This window comes from Homalodisca vitripennis, chromosome 1 (genome assembly GCF_021130785.1).
Source record: "Homalodisca vitripennis isolate AUS2020 chromosome 1, UT_GWSS_2.1, whole genome shotgun sequence".
Taxonomy (NCBI): Eukaryota; Metazoa; Arthropoda; class Insecta; order Hemiptera; family Cicadellidae; genus Homalodisca; species Homalodisca vitripennis.
In genome coordinates this window covers 188,041,460-188,064,644 of record NC_060207.1, presented here as the reverse complement: position 1 = coordinate 188,064,644, position 23,185 = coordinate 188,041,460, and the positions used below count along the sequence as shown (strand labels likewise).

The 23,185-nt window shown below is 32.1% G+C and overlaps 1 protein-coding gene across 1 annotated transcript in view; it reads left to right on the top strand.

The window, feature by feature from the left end:
- The window catches only part of LOC124354273, a 44,306-nt gene that overhangs the window by 5,984 nt on the left and 15,137 nt on the right, over positions 1-23,185 (top strand). The window contains exons 5-13 of the mRNA XM_046804609.1: positions 707-805; positions 2,224-2,417; positions 10,277-10,538; positions 12,804-12,902; positions 14,036-14,229; positions 14,327-14,542; positions 15,460-15,646; positions 16,123-16,547; positions 22,941-23,011. Of these exons, the coding sequence (XP_046660565.1) occupies positions 707-805; positions 2,224-2,417; positions 10,277-10,538; positions 12,804-12,902; positions 14,036-14,229; positions 14,327-14,542; positions 15,460-15,646; positions 16,123-16,547; positions 22,941-23,011 (1,747 nt within the window). The remainder of the gene's footprint in view (positions 1-706; positions 806-2,223; positions 2,418-10,276; positions 10,539-12,803; positions 12,903-14,035; positions 14,230-14,326; positions 14,543-15,459; positions 15,647-16,122; positions 16,548-22,940; positions 23,012-23,185) is intronic.

The following is a 23,185-nucleotide window of genomic DNA, read 5'->3' as shown; positions in this document are numbered from 1 at the left end:
GTACTTGTAGAAAGATTTTTTTAAATATTTCATGACCATGATATAAAAAAATATTTCAAAAGGGTCTGACGCTCTGGGTGATTTAGGATGTATAAAATATCATCAAAAATGGAGACATGTGGACCCCTGAGGAATTCTTGAGTTTTAAGACCTCATACATTTGTTATAGCTTAAAACAAACTACTATGCACGAATTTATGTTTGTCTTTCAAATTTAGAGGGGAAACATTTTATATATACCAATGATGATATTCTATACTTTTGTAACCTTAAATATCTTCCAAACAAAGTTACAGATTATTCTAACATTGAAATCTTAAAAAATGTTATATTTTCTCATATTTTAAAGTAGTTAGTAATAAATAGTTGTTTTTTTTTTCTTTTAACAAAGTCCTTAATATAATACTATGATCTTCAATTTTGCGTTTAATTCTAGTCATCATCATATCCATTCATAATAATAATAGTATAGTATTGTAAGATTAAAAAAACTTAACTATTAGTAACTGTCATACAGATACAAATACAAATAAGATATTTGATTTTCATTCCTGCTAATCAGAGAAACTTTTTTTATCGATTAAGAGCTTTTGATTTGTGAACAGTCTATTGTCTATTGTCTACCTTAAAAAAAATGATATATTTTTATTATTTTCATTGCAGCTTAGCAAAGAATTGTTTTTAAAAAATAAGTAACCTGTTGTAGCCATGGGTCCAAGTCCTGCTGTTGTCTACGTCACAGAAGTGGCCAGAGCTGATCTCCGAGGAGCTCTCATCTGCATGGGACCTACCCTGACCTCTTTTGGTGAGTTAGAATAGACCCATTCATCTACTTGTCTAATCAATGTATACCGAACTACAAGGAGGTGTGCACTAATAAATAAATCTTTGACTTTTAGGGCTAATAATAATAATGTATTACAACATTTTGGTACCTGTTACTGACTCTTTGCCTGGAAGGAATAGCTGACTGACTTACATAGCCTCATATAGATTAACATAGTTCTAACCAGAACACTTACTTCCTCTCTGGTATCGGAAACTTCTCCAATAATTTTATGAATAAAGATACTTCTAAGTTAACTGGAAAGTTACCTTCCTTCCTATATAGATCACTGGGCAAGCTATGTGGCTTGGAATGTTGGCTCCCTGAAAAGATGTTGACCACAAAATCTTGGCTTTTGTTTATTGACATAATATACATTCAACCAAAAGCTAAACAAAATTCGCTTATGAAAATTGGGATCAACAGTAATCTTGTTTTGGGCCCATTCACCTAATCTACGATCCTTGCTAAGTAATTGAATTCTTGCATGAGTTGAATTTTGTAAGCACGAAAATCAAGATCTTTCCGCAAATCAAATCTTCTATAGAGTGGATAGAGACATCCAATTCCTGTGCACTATGGCAGATAGACTGATTTGGGTCTTCCTCTACACTATGCTCTACAGCAGCAATGACTTCTTCTTTACGTCTCTGTGGATGCGTATTATCATTTGGAGTAAACGTGGTTCGAAAAAATTCCAAGGTTAATTGAATTAATTTCTCTGGTCAATTATGTTGATCATAAGATGGACGTAATGCGCAATATGTATTTCGAACAGAAACGTGATTTTCAAAATAAATTTGCGCAATTTGGAAGCTTTGTTCAGGCGTCAATCTATTCATGTTAAAATGCCAAACCAAACTAAACATAAATCACTTGTCAGCTGACAAAATGGCCACCAGTTAAAAAAGTGTTTCCAACTTAAAGTTCTATACCTCTAAAAAAAACACACGTTATGATCTACTTGAACTCGACTTCCCATTCTTGACTATAAAAATACATTATTATTTATGCTGTAGCCAATATATAAAATAGGGACATTATATAAAATAATAACAATAAACCTAAATGCTAAGAAAGTGTAAGAGAGCATCCAATGTGACACAGTGCAATGTTTTTTATAATACAGGTTCATGTTTTTCAGTTTAAAATTAAAATTAAAGTCATTATGACACACAGAAATTGTACACGTTAATATAGTATTAAGTTTTTACAATGAACTTGTTACAATTTTAAATGCTTTTGGTCCTATAAATGTGTCCTCTAAACCTTCATGGAATGCAACAATTTCATATCTAAAAACTGTGAACAATCAGTCAAATGAGACCAATTTTGGACTAGACCACTTGACTTTTTAGAGTGTTTCTCTTTTTTTACTAATAAACACAGTGTAACAGGTATGGTGATCATCTACACGATGGGAGCGTTCTTACACTGGCGCACGGTGGCGTGGTTGTCCATAGCATTCTGTATATGTCCCTTGCTGTTCATGACTCTCTGGTCGCCAGAGAGCCCGGTCTGGCTCATCTCCAAGGGCAGGACCAAGGATGCCCTTAAGTCCCTCACCTACCTCTCTCGCAGAGACAAAAAGGTAATTGTCATTCAACCTCCAGTTTCCTTTTTTTAATTTCTCATTTTCCATTCATGTTCTAGATAATTCAGAACCATCTTCAGTTATATGTTTTAAATGATTCACGATCTATATGTATTCAAGACAATTTGTTTTTTTATAAAACAATATCCATTACAATAAGTTTTAAATATATATTCAGTTAAAAAAGAATTGTTCAGAGAAAATTACTATGAACTAAAATGTACACATATGAATGTTACTAGAATGTTAAAATTATCTGATCAACAGAAAACTAAATCTATCTCAGCACCAAAGTAATTACTTTTTTTAGGAAAATAATCTGTTCCCTACTGTTTACTGTATGTGAAATAGAAGCCGTTTTATTCTATACATTAGATTTTAAAAATATAAATCTATTAAGAGTGTAGATAAGATTTTACTAGCAACATTTTTTTGTAATTTTGTTTTGAAAACACAACTGCCGACCTGATCTGGCAATCACTTAATTTACCCTCTTTCGTGCCATTCAACCATTTCACCTATCAAGCATTAGACTGTCTGTTCTACCACCAAACCTTTCCTGCCAAATGCAGCGAACTGCAGGCAGTGTAAAATGGAACCCCCCCCCAATTCTGGTCATGGTTTTGTGTGTGTGCGATAGGCCTACCATCTATGTTTACCGTAAAATATTTACTGCGTATATGTTTAATTTATCAATTGAAAGCTTGATATGGAAATAGTTCTTTAGACAATAACTCATTATTTCAACAGAACGGCAGTTGCCAGTCACATGTAGCTTTGTTTGAAGTCTTGGATATATGTTACCAAAATATATGTAATATATATGAAGTTTAGAAAAACATTTTTTTGAAAGCGAACGTTTTAACAAAACAAGTACTATTTGAAATTAGGAAGATTGGTGGTATGTAGTGGCAATGTGCAAATCTATTTTACATGTAAAGTTTTGGGTCCGCTTTTACTTCCCAGTGGTCTTTGATTAGCCAAACAGCTAGCTGAGCGTGGCCGTGTTAATACACGGTATATAACATGTGCACTTGTTAACATGTTAATAGAAATAACTAATGGTTAAGAATGTAATACCTTACATTATTTGTGGAATCATGTATTAATTTTGTTACATTTTCAGAATCAAGTGGGTCCATTTTAAGTTAATTACTCGGTACGAGTAAGTGACAATGTATTTTGTTTGTAGCAAAAGCTTTTTAGTAATTTTCTCTAACATAGACAGCACCCCTGTGTTACATTGCAACATAGTAATCTTGAGTGGACCAAAGCCCTATTTTCCTACCCTGAAACAGTATGTGATAAGCAAAAGATAAAAATAGAGATTAGTGTTTTAATCTAGTAGTAAAGAATGCTCAATTTCTGTGTGTTTACTCTTTTTCTTAATAATTTACAGCACTTGAGATGGCTAAATATTTCTTAACAGTGTTATTTTATGGTTTTCATAGATAAGCATATTAGTCAAAGAAAATAGATGTTCTATTATTTTATTATTGTGTTAGGCATAGTATGCTCTTTCATAGAAATCTTTACCAGTTTTTATTTTTAAATGTTTATATGCTTCTAAATGTGCACAACATTGTTATAAACAAACTAAGTTTTCGTCTATATATTGTTAATTTATCTGCGTTCATTACCAATTTAAAACAGTTCACAAGTGATAAGATTAAAGGTTTCATATACATTAGTAGTGTACGATTTTTTTTTGCTTTGTCCATTGCCAAGAATAGTCCTTTTTGGAGGAATAATCCGATTTAATAGTATGCGACATAATAGAAGCTAAGTTTATAGATCAGTGGCAAACCTAGGACTTTGCTCTTAGAGGAGGGGATGAATCTGATTGAAGAGTCATATCGGAAGGGGTGGGGCATCTAATAAATATAAATTTTAATAAATTAGATAGGTATAACCAAAGTAAAACACTTAACCGTTTTCTTTAAAAACAGGTGGATTGCTGTTAAAATTGTGGGGGGGGGGGGGTGGGGGGGGGGGGGGGTGGGGGGGGGGGGGGGTGGGGGGGGGGGGGGGTGGGGGGGGGGGGGGGTGGGGGGGGGGGGGGGTGGGGGAACTAAGATTATTATCTATTAGTAATCCAAGAAAATTTTTGCTATTCACTTGAAGCAGTTCTTCATTATAAACAGTGATATGAGGGTTTAACTTTGATCTCGCCTGTTTTGTGGAAAACGAAATAAAATTAGACTTTCCTGAATTTAAAAGTAAATTTTTACTTGCTAAAAATTGTTGTATCCTTGAAAGACCAACGAATGAGGATATTTCAATACTTTCCTTTGATTTGCCTGAGACAGTGATGCTGACGTCGTCAGCATACATACAGACAGAGCCACCCCCAGGCACCAATCCAGGCAACCCCCTGACATAACAAAGAAAGAGGAGAGGACCCAGAATCGATCCCTGGGGTACTCCATATTGCATTGTTTGCAATTTTGAGCGATATGTTTTAATATATTTGTATTTGCATAAAGGATCATCAGCTACATGTTGTATTTCAACACATTGTTGCCTGTTTTTAAGATACGAATCAAACCAATTAAATTCTTTATTTTTTATTTTTTATTTGCTAAGACATTTTAATAGTGTGTCATGTGAAACGCTATCGAAAGCTCTTGTTAGATCTAAAAATATGCCAATTACTTTATCATGCTTATCCACTGACTCAATTATATTTTCAATAAAATTTATACTTGCTGTTATTGTTGATCTACCAACCCTAAAACCATATTGTTGTTCATCCAATAATTGATTCCTTTCTAAATAATTTAACAGCTGAATAAAAACTACTTTTTCGTAAATTTTTGAAAATACAGGGAGCAATGATACCGGCCTATATGATGCAGGATCACATAGATTTCCTTTTTTAAAAATTGGAATTACCTTAGCGATTTTTTTTTAGCTTTTGAGGAAATATACCAGAAATCAATTAGGAGTTAATAAGGTGAGTGAGTGGTTTTGAGATTAAATAAAAGGCCTTTTTTATTATTGTTATTGGGACCTCGTCAATTCCTGCAGATGACTTGTTTTCAACGGCCATTACAATTTTTTCCAATTTAAGCTCATCAATTGGTTCAAATCTAAAAGTTAAACCATTAGGAATATTAGGAATGGTTTCACTGTTTACCCTATTTGTGTGATTAAAATGTATGTTTGGTACTATAAGCCTGTCTACTGCATTGACGAAAAAATCATTTAAGCAGTTGCTTACTGCAATAGGGTTGGTTATTTTTTTACCACTGTCTTCAATGTTTATATTCTTAACAGACTTATTTTGGTTATTTATTTCAGATCTAACAATATTCCAAATTGCTTTCGATTTATTTCCCGAACTTGTTATTTTTTCTTGAAAGTAGTTTTTTTTAACATTATTTATTTCAACTCTAAGACTTTTTTTTAAACTTCTAATTGTTACGTTCAACTCTTTATCTTTAAACATTCTAAAAATCTTTTTCTAATTCTAATATTTTTTGTTTTTTTATTTTAATGTCATCTGAAATCCACTGATTAAAATCAAACATTCTATCGGTTACCATAATTTTAGGAAAGCAAATTTCAAAAATGTGTGAAAAAATATTACAAAACATGTCATATTTTCTTTCCACAGTAGCTTGGTACACTTGAGACCAACTTTCACTACCTAAATATCTCAAAAAACAATTCTATATTTTTTTGTGTATATTTTCTAGAGAACTTTCTGTATACATTTTTTTGTAACTTATTTAATCCCAAAACTTCCAACATTTGAGCATCATGATCGGAGATCTGGGTTATAATTCCACATATTTTCAAGGGTTTACTATTTATATTAGTAACAAAGTTATCTATTGCAGTTTCTGATTCTGTAGTGATTCTAGTCGGGAAGTTTACTTTGTAATCCAAATTATAAGATTTTAAAATATTTACAAATGTAAAATATGTTTTGTCATGGTTTAAAACGTTAATATTAAAGTCACCAGTTATAATAATATTTTTGAATTTGTCATGTAATATTGTACATAAGATGTCAAATTTTTTCTAAAAAAGATTCTACAAAACATTGTTTAGGAGACCTGTACACACATACCAGAATAAAGGAAAACTTGTCAACAGTTTATTTCTGACAGGCAACATTCAAATTCTTTTTCATTTAGTAAAATTCTGAACCGCAGGAATTAAGATTGTTTTACTTTTAATATCCTTTCTCACCATGATGACAACCCCTCCACCAATTGAATTAGATCTTGAAAAGAAGGAGCATTTTTTATGATTTGGAATGTTTAATACCATGATTTCTTCCTCAGACATTTTGTGTTCTGACAATGCTAGTATATCCGGATGTACTTCCTCCAGATTTATTTTCAAGATATCCAAACGTGATGGCAGATGCTGTACATTCTGGTGCAAAATAGAGAATCTATCTGATTTATTTTGAATGTTACCTGTTTTACGTTCATATAACATTTCTTTTAAATGCTTATCCTCATGTATACCCTTACAATTATTTAAACTATCATCATTTACTAGAATATCTTCAGCATAAAGAAAAGTATTGTTTAAAGTCAACGAACTATTTACTTCTACATTTTTTTTACTTAACATTTTCGTGACTTTAGAAGTACTGTTTAAAGTATGGATTTTATAATCACTATCAGCTAGGTTACACTCCTGGACACAGGAGGATGGCAGTTTTTTTCAGCTGTTACAACCAAGGAGCCACCCACTATTGAGGCAGGTACTGCCTGACTATGACTAATTAATAATTCACCAAAACCACTATTACTCTGCTTTAGAGCCTCAGAAAATGTGAGGTCTCCCGGAACCACAAACACATCACCAGTCCGATTTTTGCGGTCTCAGCTGCTCCCCGTACAGTGGTCACGAAGCTTGCTGGGGCCCTCTCCACTGCCGATTGTTCTGTATCTAGATTGATGTTAGACCTTTTATCTCTCATTGCTTCTTGGCTGGACATCACCTCTGGACCAGTTGTGTAGTGAAGTCCAGGCTGCATAGTCTGGTGGTTGAATTGAGGCGATTTAGGTTGCTCACAGAGTTGAGTTTGGGCCGGATTAGGAGATCTGTCCTCGTTCACTGATGGCAAGTTGTTTGAGCAATTTTGTTTGTGTTGTCCAATTAATGTTATTCTGTCATTTGTTATTGGTGTTTTGGGGGATTTAGATGTTTGCATAGTTTCCTTGTTTATCATTAGGCGCATTTTGTGTATAAATTCTTCAAAATTTAGTCCATTTCTTAGGGTTCTTGAAGACTCTTCTTTATATGTTACTATTTGAACTAGTGCCCCCGTTGCCTTACAGAAATCCTTTACATTTGAGATGAAGTGATACAGTGAGATATTATCCCGTACACAGCCAAGAGGAGAACAAATTAATCGTTTTAGTTTCTTGTTTTGAAAATTTAATTTTAGTTGTTTAAAGGCCAAGTCATAGTCATCTTTTGATGGTTTCCAATTATATTTCTGTTTGGTTATTAAACTATATATGGTAGCTCCATCTTCAATTGTCTGACATGCCAAATGTGTACTGGGACACTGAGATGGTAAAGGTTTCCCAAAGCGATTTCTAAAAGCCACAGCAACACCAGCACTCATTTGTCTAGGCTCCCCAAAATCAGAGGATATGCAGTGGGCAAAGGCTGTCGATTTGTCATTTTCGAATTTCTTAATGACGGTTGCCATGTTCTCAACAATCACCTGAATACAGGAGCCCGAACACACTTTCTCCCCTTCCGAAACAGGAAATGAAAGCTCCTCCTCAGGCTTAAGAGATGTTTCAATGTTGTTCTGACTAATTCCATAAGTTCTGGTCCAGGAGTGCCACCAAGAAATGCTTTTTATAATTTTGTGAGCCAATTTTGTCTTGCCTTTATTGTTCAGGTGTAAACCATGTCTGGTGTAATCAGATCTTCTAAAACCGTTGAGATTAAGGAGATGAACATTACCATTTCGAGCTGTTATCTCACTGATATAATTGTTAGCTAGCTGTATATCCTGGTTAGTAGGGTGATTAAAAGGCTTGTCATGTCTGATTGGAATTGTAGTAATAAATACTGGTCTGTTTTGACTTATTGTAATTAATTTATTTTCTACTGACTCATATATTTCTTGCATGTTATCACTTAGACTGTCATTTGTACCACCCAACAGAATAACAGGGTTTCTCATTGTCCAAGGATGCCGACTCTATCACCTGCATCAGAGTTGTGTTAGCTCTACTATATCCGAAAGCATTGATTTTCCCATGGCTGAGTACCTCTACTTTATTAGCAATGTTGCTACCTTGACTGTCAGAACAAATAATCATCCTAGTTTCAGGCAACTCAAGAAGTTTAGTCCCTACTGACCCAAGTTTTTCATTTTTATGTTTGATTCTAGCAGTTTTCATAGCTCTGTTATTGTTACTTTGTGTTGGTGTCGAGGCCAGTGTAGTCCCTGAAGATTGTTCTGTCTCTTGTACATCAGCTAAAACTTTATATTTGTTATTTGTGTCCAACCCAGTCATAGATATAAGCCTATTGTTCTCTTTTTTTTATTATGACTTGTATTTTTTCCATTTTTATTGCATGATTTGACAGTGAGCCAAGCACTACTTTTTTTCATTTTTATTTCATCAGTCTCAAATAACCAGTCCAAATTTCACACCACGTTCCTTGCAACTCGCTAATGATTAATTCAAATTGACTCAAATCGAACATACTATCACCCCGGGATTCCAAGAGCTTATTTTGCAGCAGTTAAAATTTCTACTCTCGTTAAGTAAAAAGCCATCTGTCAAACTATTAAATGGTTTATGAATAACTGTTCTCTTATCTCATGATTAATAGTGTTCCATCCATGAATAATTAATTTTTTAGCTACAGTATTTGAAGTGAGACAATGCTATAATGGCTAGATTTTATGGATTATAAAAAATGTTCAGCCCACCATGTTCCAATCCAAGAATGATAAAATCCAGAGAAAAGATGTGTAGTCTATTGTTGTATAAAGTTGTAACGTGTTAAAAGCCTATAATCACAGCTTTGAGCCACACACCAGTTAAAGCCATCACCAACTAAAGCATACAAGAAAGTTTAAAAGATTATAATATTCCTAAGGTTGCTTTATGAAACACAAGTCCATGTTATGATGAACAGTTAAGTAACGAGATATTTTAAATTACTTATTAGGTTTCAATATAACATTTGTTGTCTGTTCAGGTGAAGTGAATTTTTCAGTTTTGACTCCATCTTAATAACACTCACACAGAAGTCACAATAATTTCCCAAAAGAGGTTTCCCCAGAAAGCAAAGAAATAAACGCCTGGAGAATAAACACAAACCAACTCTCAAGGTGGATGTGAAAGCTAAACGATATAATATACTATCTTAATCTCCTTAGTTTTGTTGTCCCACATAGAACGAAAAATGGTGTGCTTGGCTGGATTAAAATCACAAACCTAGTGCAAGTGTACTAGTATTGTTGTTTTGTATCCAACAGATTGTTGTCTGAAAATTGTACTTCAACATTCAAACTCAAGAGGTCATTATCAACGTCTAAAGAATTTATTTGTTGGTTCCCAATATAAAACTAAAGTCTCAGAGCCCTGAAAACAAAATCCACAAGGAAAAACAGAATTTACAATGAATCACCCTTCCTTACACTAACCATATACTAGTATTTCACAGCGTATAAATGTATGGATAAGAACTTCATACTACATTGACCAGCATGATAACACTTAGAACATGATATCAAAAAAGACGAAGTTATGGACAAGCTATGGATGGTAGAAACAAGTCACAGCAATTAGGAAGAGAAGAAAGAATTACATATGCAAACGAATAAGATTTGAATTTTATGTAATTAATAGTTTCCTGTACTCTTATCACATTCACATACTTGGCATACAATAATAAACATTATCACAATTATTGTGTTTGTTCCAGCAAGTGTCATAGCTCTAGCAGTTCCATTAGGAGCAGTGTTCACAGGATTTATAATAGACAGGATTGGCAGAACCAACACTATCAGGCTAGCTGCCCTTCCCTACATCTCAGGATGGATCTGCATTGCTACTGCTCATAACTTCACCTTCCTCATCATCGGCCGATTTCTAACTGGCATCGCCTCCGGTAGTATTGAAACATTAGTTTATTATTGACATTAAGTTACATGATTAGCAGGAAACACTGTTGCCTTTTTTTAGATAAAACAATTTCTAATGAAAGCTGGGTCAAATGATTCTTCAAAAGGGCATTTAACAAGAGACCAACAATTCTTCAGGACCTAACTTGGAACTTGTTCAGCACTTATTATATTTACTTGGCCAAATTTAATTTTGAACAATAAATAAGAGCTAAAGATTTGTTTCTTAACCAATTGTATTCCTCTATATAAAGATTGGTATTCCATTATCAAACTTGTTTTGCTTGTGAAATGTTTTTTACATAAAGAAATATGGTATAACTAGTAGTTATACGCTGCTTTGCAAACAATTTAGTAGGCGTTGCACGGTATGACCCTGTTGTTCAAGTGAATTATATTTTTGTTCCATAGTTGATTTTGACCTGTTTCCGATAAAGAAAATATTTGTCACAGTTTAGAGAAACCTACTTTTGTAAAAAGACAACTAAGATAGGTTTTATAACAGTTTTTAAATTTATAGTAAAAGTTAGATAGTAACTTTGTTTTTTTACATCTAATACTTAATATTTGCTAAAATTTTACAGTTAAAAGTACACTAACAATTTACATGTTTCTTTCTTTATAAACTGAAAAATATGTTTAATATTTTTGAACGTTAAGAGTAGGAATTAGTATATTAGATCAAAAGTACACTGCAACAAAATTTTATCCAGTGTAGTACTTGGCAACTGCTTCAAAGGGAGTCTTCGGAACCGAATTCTGACCATCTTATGTTTTAGGACATTTTATAGGGTAGATGAGTACTTACTTGATCACTGAAATGTAAAAACTAATGTAAAAATTGACACACTATAAATGTATACAAATTAAAAATAGTGGTTAAATTAATTAAACATATGGTTGTGGTGTCAAAAAACAATGTTTAAACAGAACAGTTGTTTACATTTGACAGATTCTTCAACTGATATTTACAACTTTAGAGACCAAAATGGGATTTGACGCCTATTTAAACACCAGTGGGGCATAGCACAGAGAGATTTTTGAAATAAGATTAAGCCTGTATTCATACCAGAGAGTAAGAATCTCGATGTAAAATTTCAGTGCAATCAGTTGAATAATTTACGCATGAAAGTAAACAAATAAACAAAGGCACTTTTACATTTATAATATTATTAGGATATTAAGAGCCAGTTGCAGTAAAACAACCTCAACTTTTATTCCATATAAGAACAATTTTGACCTCCAAATACTTTATACCTTATATTTGTTCATAGAATTATAAGAGGTGTCTCATTTTTTAAATACGTAACTAATATGCATCCAAAAACTGTTTAATATTTCTTGTAAGTTTATACTTATTGAATATTTGAACATAATTGAAAAATACAAAAACTTTAGTTTTTCTCTCTCTGAATAACGATAAAAAGATTAAAAACCATAAGGCATTGTGATATGTATTAATGATGTTTTAAAATTATGCATCTTCCATGATTCTAGTACAAAAAGTAAGGGTTTTAAAACTATTTAACAGTGTTCTTATTAGGTTGAAATCAAGCACAGCTTTGCTCTTAAAACTGTTACAAATAGAACAGACATATGACAAAATGATGTTAAGATAATCATATAATAAGTTATAGTATCATGTCATGAAATAACATATAACAGTATAAAGAAACAGTTTAGTAAATAAAATTGTATATAGGAAGAATGTATTTCATTCACACTAGAATTGGTTCCTCTATTCCAAAATGTAGTCTGGGTCCATCACGTAGGCCTGAGCCTATGTTACTAGCAATAGGCTGGCCTCAAATTTGGAAGTTTCACCTAGAATAAATGAAGCTTTTCTATTTCGTCAGTGAGTAAACACTAGTTTGCTATTGTTGAAACACATTATGGTTTGATGTTTATTAACGATTTATCATAAAGGGTGATCATCATCTTAAAATATTGAGTTTGGGGCACCTCCTTTTGAGGGAGTATCTCTTGAAAATATTAAAAAATATAGCTTTGATTTATGAAGTAATAGTATTCAAACTCTCTTGTTTGTTAGAGATTGTTCGAATTGTAGGTGGTGATGCAGTTTTTTTCTTTTCTCACCTTAGTAATAGTATTTGTTTACGGAAGATGAAGTCTGTGACATCTATAACTCAAAACTTCCACAATAACAATAAATCTTATAACTGTAACAATTATGTGTAATATATCACACTAAAATACTGTATTGTATTTATTATGTGTTTTGAATGTTATAGCGATGGGGACCAGTCCAGCCATTGTCTACACCACAGAAGTGGCCAGAGCAGACCTACGTGGAACCCTCCTCTGCTTGGGTCCCGCCTTAGCGTCCTTGGGTATATAGTTGTTGTTAGTCAACAGTATCCCTCTAACTTTTTGTTTTTGTTACAAGCAAGTCTTATACATACTCGTACATACTCTGTTAACCTTGTGTAAATCAACACTGTGCCATAATATTTTTGTCAAGTTAATGCTCTACAGGCTGTATTGCTGAAAATGAGCAAATGAATGCAGAAAAGTGAGAGACACATAGTAAAAGATGAACTATTAAAATAATGATACCAATTTTTTACCAATGCATCAAAACAATATCATTCACTGATTCTTTTTTTATTTGAGAAAATATGTTTGCAGTTAAACTTTTTTTGTAAATTTAAAATTTCCTTTTTTTAATCCCGTTTTTAACACTTTTTACATCTTTAGTTTTCCATAGCATTCAACTCGTTTTTACTCTCAACGCAAACGCTCTAAATGCCTTTATATTACAACAATGCTTTCGAGCTTTCACATTTGTTCCAAACCTAATCATAAAGTATTGTACTTGTCTTTATTTATTTGATTTGCTTTCTCATTTTCTACTCTATAGTATAACAATGAAGTCATTGTCATATAAATGTCATGTACCGAAATTAATTGACTACATTTATTGTGTGTTTGGACAAATATTAAATTTGTTCTTTTATATTACAATTTATCTCACATAACAAATTCAACACATATGTTTACAATTACTTAAATATAGCTGTAAAATTGTATTTTCTTTATAAAAACAATTGAAAGTAAATTTAGTAGTTACAGTAATTACGTATATTTTCTAGTTGATAACTGTTATTGATTTATTCCATATAAGTTATATGGATCAGGATGTCTTAATTTGTTACCAAACAAAACTCTTCACTTGTTTGATATACTGTAAATCTTTGTCATTTTAACTGTAAAATACAGTTATATTATTTTTTCTTTGTAAAAGTATTTGAAAATTATTCTGAGTAATGGAAAGGAAACATTTTCTTAATTTCAAGATATTTAAGACACTCAAGTATACAAAGCTTTAAACTTCTTTTTTAATGTTTAGATCATACTGAAGTGCACCAGGACTAACCAATATACATTAAACATTATTGTTAAGTTGCTCATTATTCTGCTAAGACTAGTAGTAAACTACCATAAACAAGATTATATTTTACAGGATTGGTTGTCGTTTATACAATGGGAGCTTTTCTTCCTTGGAGGACCATTTCCTGGATATCCATAATGTACTGTATCCTTCCTCTCCTGATGATGTCAATGTGGTCTCCAGAGAGTCCTGTATGGCTAGTATCCAAGGGAAAAACTGATATGGCACTCAAGTCGCTCACGTACCTGCACAATAAAGATGAAAAGGTAACATATGTTAACAATCTTTTTAGCTTGTTTTCGTGATTCTGCCATAGTGTGTTGAAATCATATTTCAACAGTACTTCCAATATTGTCATTGCAGGAAGGAATGGCAGAGCTAGAGTTGGCAGAGATGGTGAAGGAACATAACTACAGGCTAGATCAGCCTGGACAGCAAGGGTCTGCCTTGGGTAAACTGCTGCGAGGAATGTCTCGCCCAACTGGCTATAAACCTTTTGTGATATTGACTTCAATCTTCGCCTTTCAACAATTTGCTGGCATTTACATCACCATCTTTTATGCTGTTACTTTCTTTGAGGTAATTCCAATTGTGTAATCCTTTATGACCATATTCTTAGAATTTTTTTTCCAAAAATTGCCACTACGTAAGTTTTAATTCTGAAAAGAGTTAGTGTTTTTAATGTTCCCATCTATCCAAAGTGCGTTTTTATATTTTAAGTTATTGAAAATCATAACAATACATTATACTCAAACAATTTTAATTATTACTATACTTATTTCACTACACTATAAATTATTTAATTTTCAAATCTTGTATTTCCCAAAAATGTTATCTATTATGCTGCAAAGTTCTTATTAATTAATTATGTGTTCATGTAAGGAAATTAGTTTAAACAAGAGGACATCTTTAGTATAGTTCAAGTTTCTTTAAAACATTCTAAATATTAGCCCTGAAATGTTCTCCGTGACAAATAGAGACACTTTAAAATATATATACAACTGCATTAGTCTACTTATCTACTTATGTATTCTATTCAATAACATTAAACAAAGTGAAAATTACAACTTATTTTACATGATACTTGTTTGAAGAACAAAATCAGAATAATGAATGATTTATAAAAATTTACATAGTATTAAATTTTATTACAACAAAAATTATATAAAATGTATTAAAATCCGATTAGATTTTCTAGAATTATCACAGTTTCACTTAATCAGTTCAATACAGTCTTGGCCCTAATATGTAAACAATTCAGTCATATGATACATCTAAACTTGTAAATATAAATAAGTGTTTGGCAGTAGTACCTTTATAAGAAAATTTCAAAATTAGGAAATTAATCCAAATATAGTTCAAATGCAATAAATCTGCCACTATGGTCATTTTGGTCATTATTTTCTATAAATTAACTTATACATTACAACCATACATACATTTTGATTGAAATACAATTTTATTCCAGCAACTCTACATGTATTGTGTTTTCTCAGGACATGGGTGCCACTATTAACCCCTACATCTGCTCAATTGGTATAGGTGTAGTGAGACTTGTGTTTGGACTGATTACTTCCCTTCTGCTTGGGAGATTTGGCCGAAGGCCACTCTACATGCTGAGTGGAGCAGGAATGGCTGTCTCCATGTTTATCGCAGGGTACATCACCAAGGAAGTGGAAGAAGGTATGTACATTTGGTATACAAATAGTAAGGCTAGTGTTTGGACTGATTACTTCCCTTCTGCTTGGGAGATTTGGCCGAAGGCTACTCTACATGCTGAGTGGAGCAGGGATGGCTGTCAAAAGATATTTAACAAATATCTTTATTTTACCATTTACATAGTACTGTATTTAACAATATAACTCCATTCCTCAGATATTTTATTCTGGTTTTCTTGATTACGTTTATTTACTCTAAATGCCTCTTAATACATCTAGGTGCTTTAAAAAATTAAAGAAAGCATAAACATTTAAATTTTTTTTAATTATAACGTTTAAGTTTTGTATTATTGTGATAACCTTTGCCAAACTTGTGACAACGAGATCAAATCAAGAGCAGTCTTTTAAACCAAAGTGCTTGGATCTGGTAGCCAATTTACTTTCATCTGAATAGTTAGTTAGTACCATATTATGTTTATGACACTATAAATTTCATTGCAGGAAATGCGGAGCCCAGTGTAATCCCTGTGATGTGTGTCTTGGTATACATGGTATTGGGAGTCATCGGTCTACTGAGCATCCCGTGGACCATGACGGCAGAACTATTTGCCATTGACATCCGAGGATTAGCCCAAGGTCTCATCCTCTCATTGGCCAACCTAATTATGTTTTTCTCCCTGAAGATATTCCCGTTCCTCACTGATTTCGTAGGCGGTGTGTACGCAGTCCAGTGGCTGTTTGCTGGGTTTTCCTTGGGTTCTGTGGTCTTCATATTCTTGTTCCTCCCTGAGACCCACAGAAAGGAGCTGGCTGAAATCCAAGACTATTTCATTCACAATACAGTATACGTGTTGAGTAAAAAGAAAGAAAAGGTTGCAAAAGTTACAGAAGAACTGGGGGAAGAAATGGTTAAACTGAATGACAAGGTTTGATGACAACTAGATAATAGCTTTAGTCTATTTTGTTTAAATCATATTTTAGCTGTGATCTTGCATTATAAACTGAGAACGTGTTAAAGATATTAATTTTAGTCAATGAAGAACTATTTTTAGATTCTTTATCTCTATTTCTGTTTTAGGAAGTGTTATTGATTGCCTTACGAATAATCTCTTAAAGGTGCTATGTACCAGAACAAAATACACATATATTTTAAGATATATCTGTATAAATTCTAAGGTAATACATGTGACTTGTGATTTATTTTTTGTAGACTACTTTAAGAAAATGAATTGCACCTCCTTTGTGTTTATGTGTTTCCTTTAATAAGTTAAAGGTGTTTTTGTCAGCAATTTTAATTATTTATTCTTAAGGTTAGATTTTCTTACAAATAAAATTAAGATTTGTGTATACTTGTATGGTGAATTTCTGTTTTCCTGTTAAAAGTTCTTAGTACCTAACATTTGTATTCTTGTATTTTAGTGTTGAAACAATTAAGGAAAGATACAGTAAGTCTTTCTTAGTAATCGATTTTGTAAAATCATTAGATTATATAAATGTTACGAAATGAAAAATGCCTTTATTAAAGAGGCGGAGTTAGGGCTGTAAAGCCTTCTCTATCACTCAACCTCGTAGTATATACAGTAAATTTATATTAACTGAATACACGAGTTAACACACTTTATAATAAAATATAAACAATATTGCTTAATTCACATAAAATAACTTGTGAACTTAACAATATAATTCTTAATGAAAGATAAAAAAAGAAGCTAACAATGTATCGGGGAAATAAAAAAAAAAAAAAAACACACACACATTCAATCGCCCCAAACGTACTATCTGACCTCACACACACACAGAGTTGTACAGGAAATACGAGAAAGAAAATAACCAAATTAACCGTACTCAATGTTTCTTTATTATAATTTGTATTTTTGTTTTTTTTTTGTTATTTCTTCATATATGTTATTTATTTATCTTATTACACAATTTCAGTTCTAGAGGTTAAATGGGTGAGTGGGCTATAAGACCAAACTTTGCTCTAAGTCAGATAAATTATTATTATTAAATGGATTTAAAAAACATTCTTTGAGCAATTTCCTTCTTTGAGGGAAATCTCCCTCAGCAGCTCCCTCAGCTATTAAAATTATTTTTATATTTTTCTCCCTTGCTTCAAAACCCAAAATTATAGGTTAAACTGAACCTTCAAGTAGAATGTTTATACATGTGGTGCTATTTATTGTACATCCTTATTCATTTGGCTCATTAACTCCCAGAGTTTACATCAACTATTTGCTCAGCCCAAACCTACACATGGTGGCAGTAGGCATTATGCCCCTTGAGAACAAAAGTGTTAAACTATGCTAAATTCAGGTACAGCAAAGTTATATTAAGTTAAAGTTTTGTGATATACAGATAGGTCATGTGCAAAAGACAAAACATCCTTATAAACACATTTATTGTCAAGTTTTATTGGTAATAATTCTCATTTATATTATTATGAGAAATACTATGTATTTAAGCATATTTTACATTTTTTTTCAAAATTGCATTCTTATTTAGAATATGATGATGATGTCAAGTGTCTCTTAACAAAATTACTTTTTTGTATCAGCAACCTTTGACTCCTGACACTTACTATATTGTATAAAATTTGTATTTAGTAAACATGTCTTTTGTTCAGTACAATATTATTATTGTTAATATATTAATTTAACATTTTAAAACAGTTTATTTTCCACTGTTATACGAGATTGTATATAAAGATGTGCCATCAAATAATAAATCATGATAGTATTATTACAAAAAATTATTTTTCAATGTTATTTTCAACTGTAATAAAATAAAATATTTTTGTGCCTATGTTTATTGTTGTGTTTTATTTCAAAAATGCATATTTTATAGTTAAATAGTGACTTTATTTGTACGTAATAATGTTTTTTTATTGGTCTACCTGTTCCAACTCTCCAACATCAGCTGGTAAAATTCGAAAGGGTTAAGTATGTTTGTCCGGTTCTCACTCTATTAAACTTTATAATACTACCATAGTCATTCAATTCTGAGATTTTAGGTATCATATATATTTACTCAGACATGTGGCAACATAATGATTACTTTCACAAAAACTATATGAAAATTATGCTACCAGATGACCCCAGACTAGAGGTACTATTTATATCCCATATAGCTTATTGTACCAGGCCAACTGTTTCTTAGCTACTAAACTATGTCCTAGTTATTGGTTATTGGTTAAAGGTCCTGGAGAATCCTGAAGCATTGTAGAGCTGTATGGCCAGTGGTCCTACCTACAAACCAGGATACCATGCTAAAGCTAGTCAACATTGACAGTGAAGTTCGAGATTTTCATAAATGATAACTTATGTTGACTAAAAGTTAGATTATACTTTAGGCTATTGATGTTTCAATCAGTTTATGACTTAAGCACAGTTTATTTTTATCAACTTAGATTTATAAAAAATTGAATTTGATAAGTATATGTTTTAAAAGTCCCACTCCCTCCTAACTTTTTATAAATAGAGATGGAGTGATTTACTTTGGAGGATGTTTACATGACCAACTGAGCAGTTTTTTATGTATGAAAATGTTTGACTCCCCCCCCCTCCAAATATGGTATTTTGGGGGTCAGTCAACATTTTAAATAGAAATCCCTAGCAAGTCACACCTCATTTTAAAGGTATTATAAAATGGAGAAGAATGGCACAAACTAATGTCACTTTATCAAATTTGGTGCCCAATTAAAGTTTGAATTTTAATAAACCCCCACAGTTTAAGTTAAATTTAAAGTTATTGTAAGGCAGATAAAACATTCACTCACTATTTATTTTGAGAACGTAGGACACAAAACCATAAAATATGTTATTGCAAGAATCAACAAACATCAACAACCATGATTAACATAGCATTTATTACGTTTTGTTTTTTCTGGCCGAATCCCAATAGGAAATCCTGGGAATTCCAATAGCTGGTTTTGCCATGTCATCTCTTATTATTTACCAGTTAGCACAGTGGACTTGAAAGACACCTGGTATAGGTTCAGTCAATATAGTTTGTTCATGAAAGTGTTGATTTTTTGTTTTTGCAGTCTTCTTTGACTCAAATTTAGATAATCTTCACATTATACTCCCTGTGTATGTACTTCACTTTCAATATTTATGATTTAATTAGGCACGGGTAGATTTTTGGGGATGCATGTATGTGTGCTACATTTCCAGTTTCTGGTATAAAATTTTGTTATAACACATGGGAGTGAGACACACATGTAAATCAACTTGTACTACGGTAAAGTATATCCTGCTTTGACTGGAGAGGCTGGTTCAAAGCTGACCTCCCCTTCTCCCGGGGGGCATGACTTTGCGATTAGTGCCCTAATTCTTCCTCATGGATCTCGATAGGAGGCGGTCCCTACCCCCTAACCTTACCCATCCTGAATATCCTGTCACTCCGGAAGCAGTGCAAAGGTTCTTACAGGACTAAGTGCAATTTATAAGCTTCTTGTCCTAAGAGAACAAAAAAAAAAGGTAAAGTACCTATATGATTATACTAATACTGCATATGCATGCGGCATAATTCAAATGTATAGAATTAATGCTGAACAAAATAAATAAAAAGTGGTTGGTCTGAAATTAACATGTTTTTTTATGTTTGCATTCAAAACTGAAACATCTATGACCCTCCATTATGATAACATATCCATAGATCATGAGCTAAATCTACCCATGCAATCAACATAATTTATATTATTTGCTGAAGAACCAAGTCGTCACCTCTCATGCACAAACCCCCCACACTCATGAGTGCAGAGTACTGAGACCAGTCCCCTACAGTACCTGCCAGTTTTATGATAAAATTAAAAATACAAAGATGTGGGTTTGATTGGGGAAGTGTACTAGATGACTAACAGGGTAGAAATACCAGCGAGCAAAGACATAATAGGTTATTTCTTTGATCATTATGAAATACAGCCAATCCTAATCCCCTGCACTTTTGTGTGTGATGTCGGCAAGTATGTGAAATCACCTGCCCAACCACTCTCCTTAATAAATGATAATGGTATAATGCCAAAAGATTATATAATTCACTCCACCATGAAATTTTATATATAGCTTATTAAATATTTTACTTGAGAAGAACAAATAAAACGGAAATTTCACATTAATACTTTGTTAAAATAAAGTTGTTCTCCTACAAGTTTTCAATCATTGTTATGTTTCTCACTGGCTATCACAATTTTTTTTATAATTCAACTTTCCTGCAGAATCTTTGTTGCTTTTTTTTATTTAACTATTCAAATTTATGACTCTAAATCTATTTTGATTTCTTAAATTACTTTTAAGGAAATAATACTGTCATGGAAGTCCAGGTTCTCACTCTTTAATACGTATGGCATCATAATTTTGAATATTAATATAATTCTGAATGAAAATAAAAATCAAAAGAGCAATCAAGTAATATTTGTTGTAAAATTTAAGAGAATTTTTATGTTAAAACTATTGTATCACATGTTTTTAGTTAAGTACATATTGGGTAAACATGTGGGGTTTTGTGGTACATTTTGTTTACTTGATTTACTATTTATTTATGTTTTGTTTGCACCTAACCTAAGACTGTTGGATCATGTAATTAAATAGTGGTTTTATTGTGTTACAAGCAAAACGTGTGAGAAAATCACAGTTCAGTGATCATTAAATAATAGGGTAAAAATATTTATAATTATATAAATCTATTTGGCAAGTTTAAAAGGAACAATTTCTTGTTTTTATAATTCCACCATACAGATCCTTCCAAATTCTGGTTATTTACAAACTAACCATAAATATTACATTTCAAAGGTATTTTGGCAAATTTCGTTTTCAAAATGTCTAACATAATGGGTAGTGGAGTCAGTGTAAAGTGTTGACAAAAGGTAATTCTAAGCAGAAAATCAGTGTACCAGATCTATTCAAAAATTATAAGGATCTTTTTTTAAGAAGAAGCCCTCTTAAGCCTTATTCTGCCGTCCTCAGGGGCCATTGACCAATAGGGTAAACGTATTACAAACAATCCTTTCAAAATTAATTGAAAATCTACAGCCCTGTAAAACATTTATTATAAGTCAAATAGTAAACCAATTAAGCTACTAACAATTTTCATTTATTCATTTAAAATGATTTATTTTTCTTTCACAATATTTATAACAAACTACTGTCTCTCATGTGTGGATGTGTTCCATTGCCAGACATAATGCAATTTGTCAGGAATGAGACATTTGTCAAGTCATCCTCTAACTTTACCTATTATCTTTCTATGTAAATTCTATATTTTTGAGTATTTTTTTTTAAATGTTCATTTAGTTAAAAAATATTTAGTTTATTGAATACTTGTGTAGACATACCCAGATCAGGGACAGAGTGAATGCAATATTGAAGCTGAGATCTGAAATCAGGGACAGAGAGTGAATGCAACATTGAGACTGAAGATACCAAATCAGGGACAGAGAGTGAATGCTACATTGAGACACAAGATCCTAAATCAGGAACAGAGAGTAAATGCAATATTGAGACTGAAGATACCAAATCAGGTACAGAGAGTACTTATTGCAATATTGAGTCAAAGAAGATTATCATTTTTCAGTTCTATCTGATTCAAGACATTTGCGTGATCTGAGCTAAAAGTTTATTATCTTATATATTATTCAGATATATCTAGTAAATTAAACTTAGTTGCATTGAAAATCGTTAACGCCACATTCTCAAGAAAAATCCATAAAGGCATATAACATTAAAGATACCAATTCTGTCATTAGTTGACGTCTTTTGTGGGTTAATGTCTCAAAAGCATGTTTTATCAATATTTCCACAAATTTATTTGTACAGTACATGAAGTAACTAATGCATACTTTTAAAGTATTACAGTAAAGTATTAGTTAAATATGTATTATGAAGAATGGCTTTATGATTGGGCCAGTACAGTAAATGCATGTCTGCGTGTTTTAAATTTAAACAAGTTACACAAATTTAAGCTGTATTATTTTACATACTACTCACATCTCTTATGCAAATTACAATGGAAGGAATACTGATATTCGATATCTTAATATCGAGTTAATGAAAAAATTACTCATATATAACAAAACTGCTTTCTTCCTTGCTATGTAAACAATATGTACGGTACATTTAGTTTTCTTGAACAAAATACAGTAAGGTTTATTCTCAAAACATTTGCAGGAAAATCAAGACTTAGTATTAAATTAAATAATGATAAAATTTACAATCTCCAAATCATACCAAACTAATAATTTAAGATCTCTGAAACTAATTATTTACTTTTATTCAAACAATAAATACTTTAAACATTGTCTTCAGTGATAGCCTTAAACATAGGAAGATAACGTTGATTTTAATTTTAGGTTAACTATGGAAGAAGTAAGTCCAAGTAAAGTTTCGCTGCGAGTGTAAGTATATTAACATACACCATATTTTTTACATTTTAACATTTTATCTTGATAAAAAACCACCGCCCTACTGGTGGAACATTTAGTTTCCTCCTAAAGTATTCAATAGTCAGCTAGCTGGAAAGCCATAGATCGATTTTTACTAATCTTTGGTTGAGACATGGCGGCCGCATT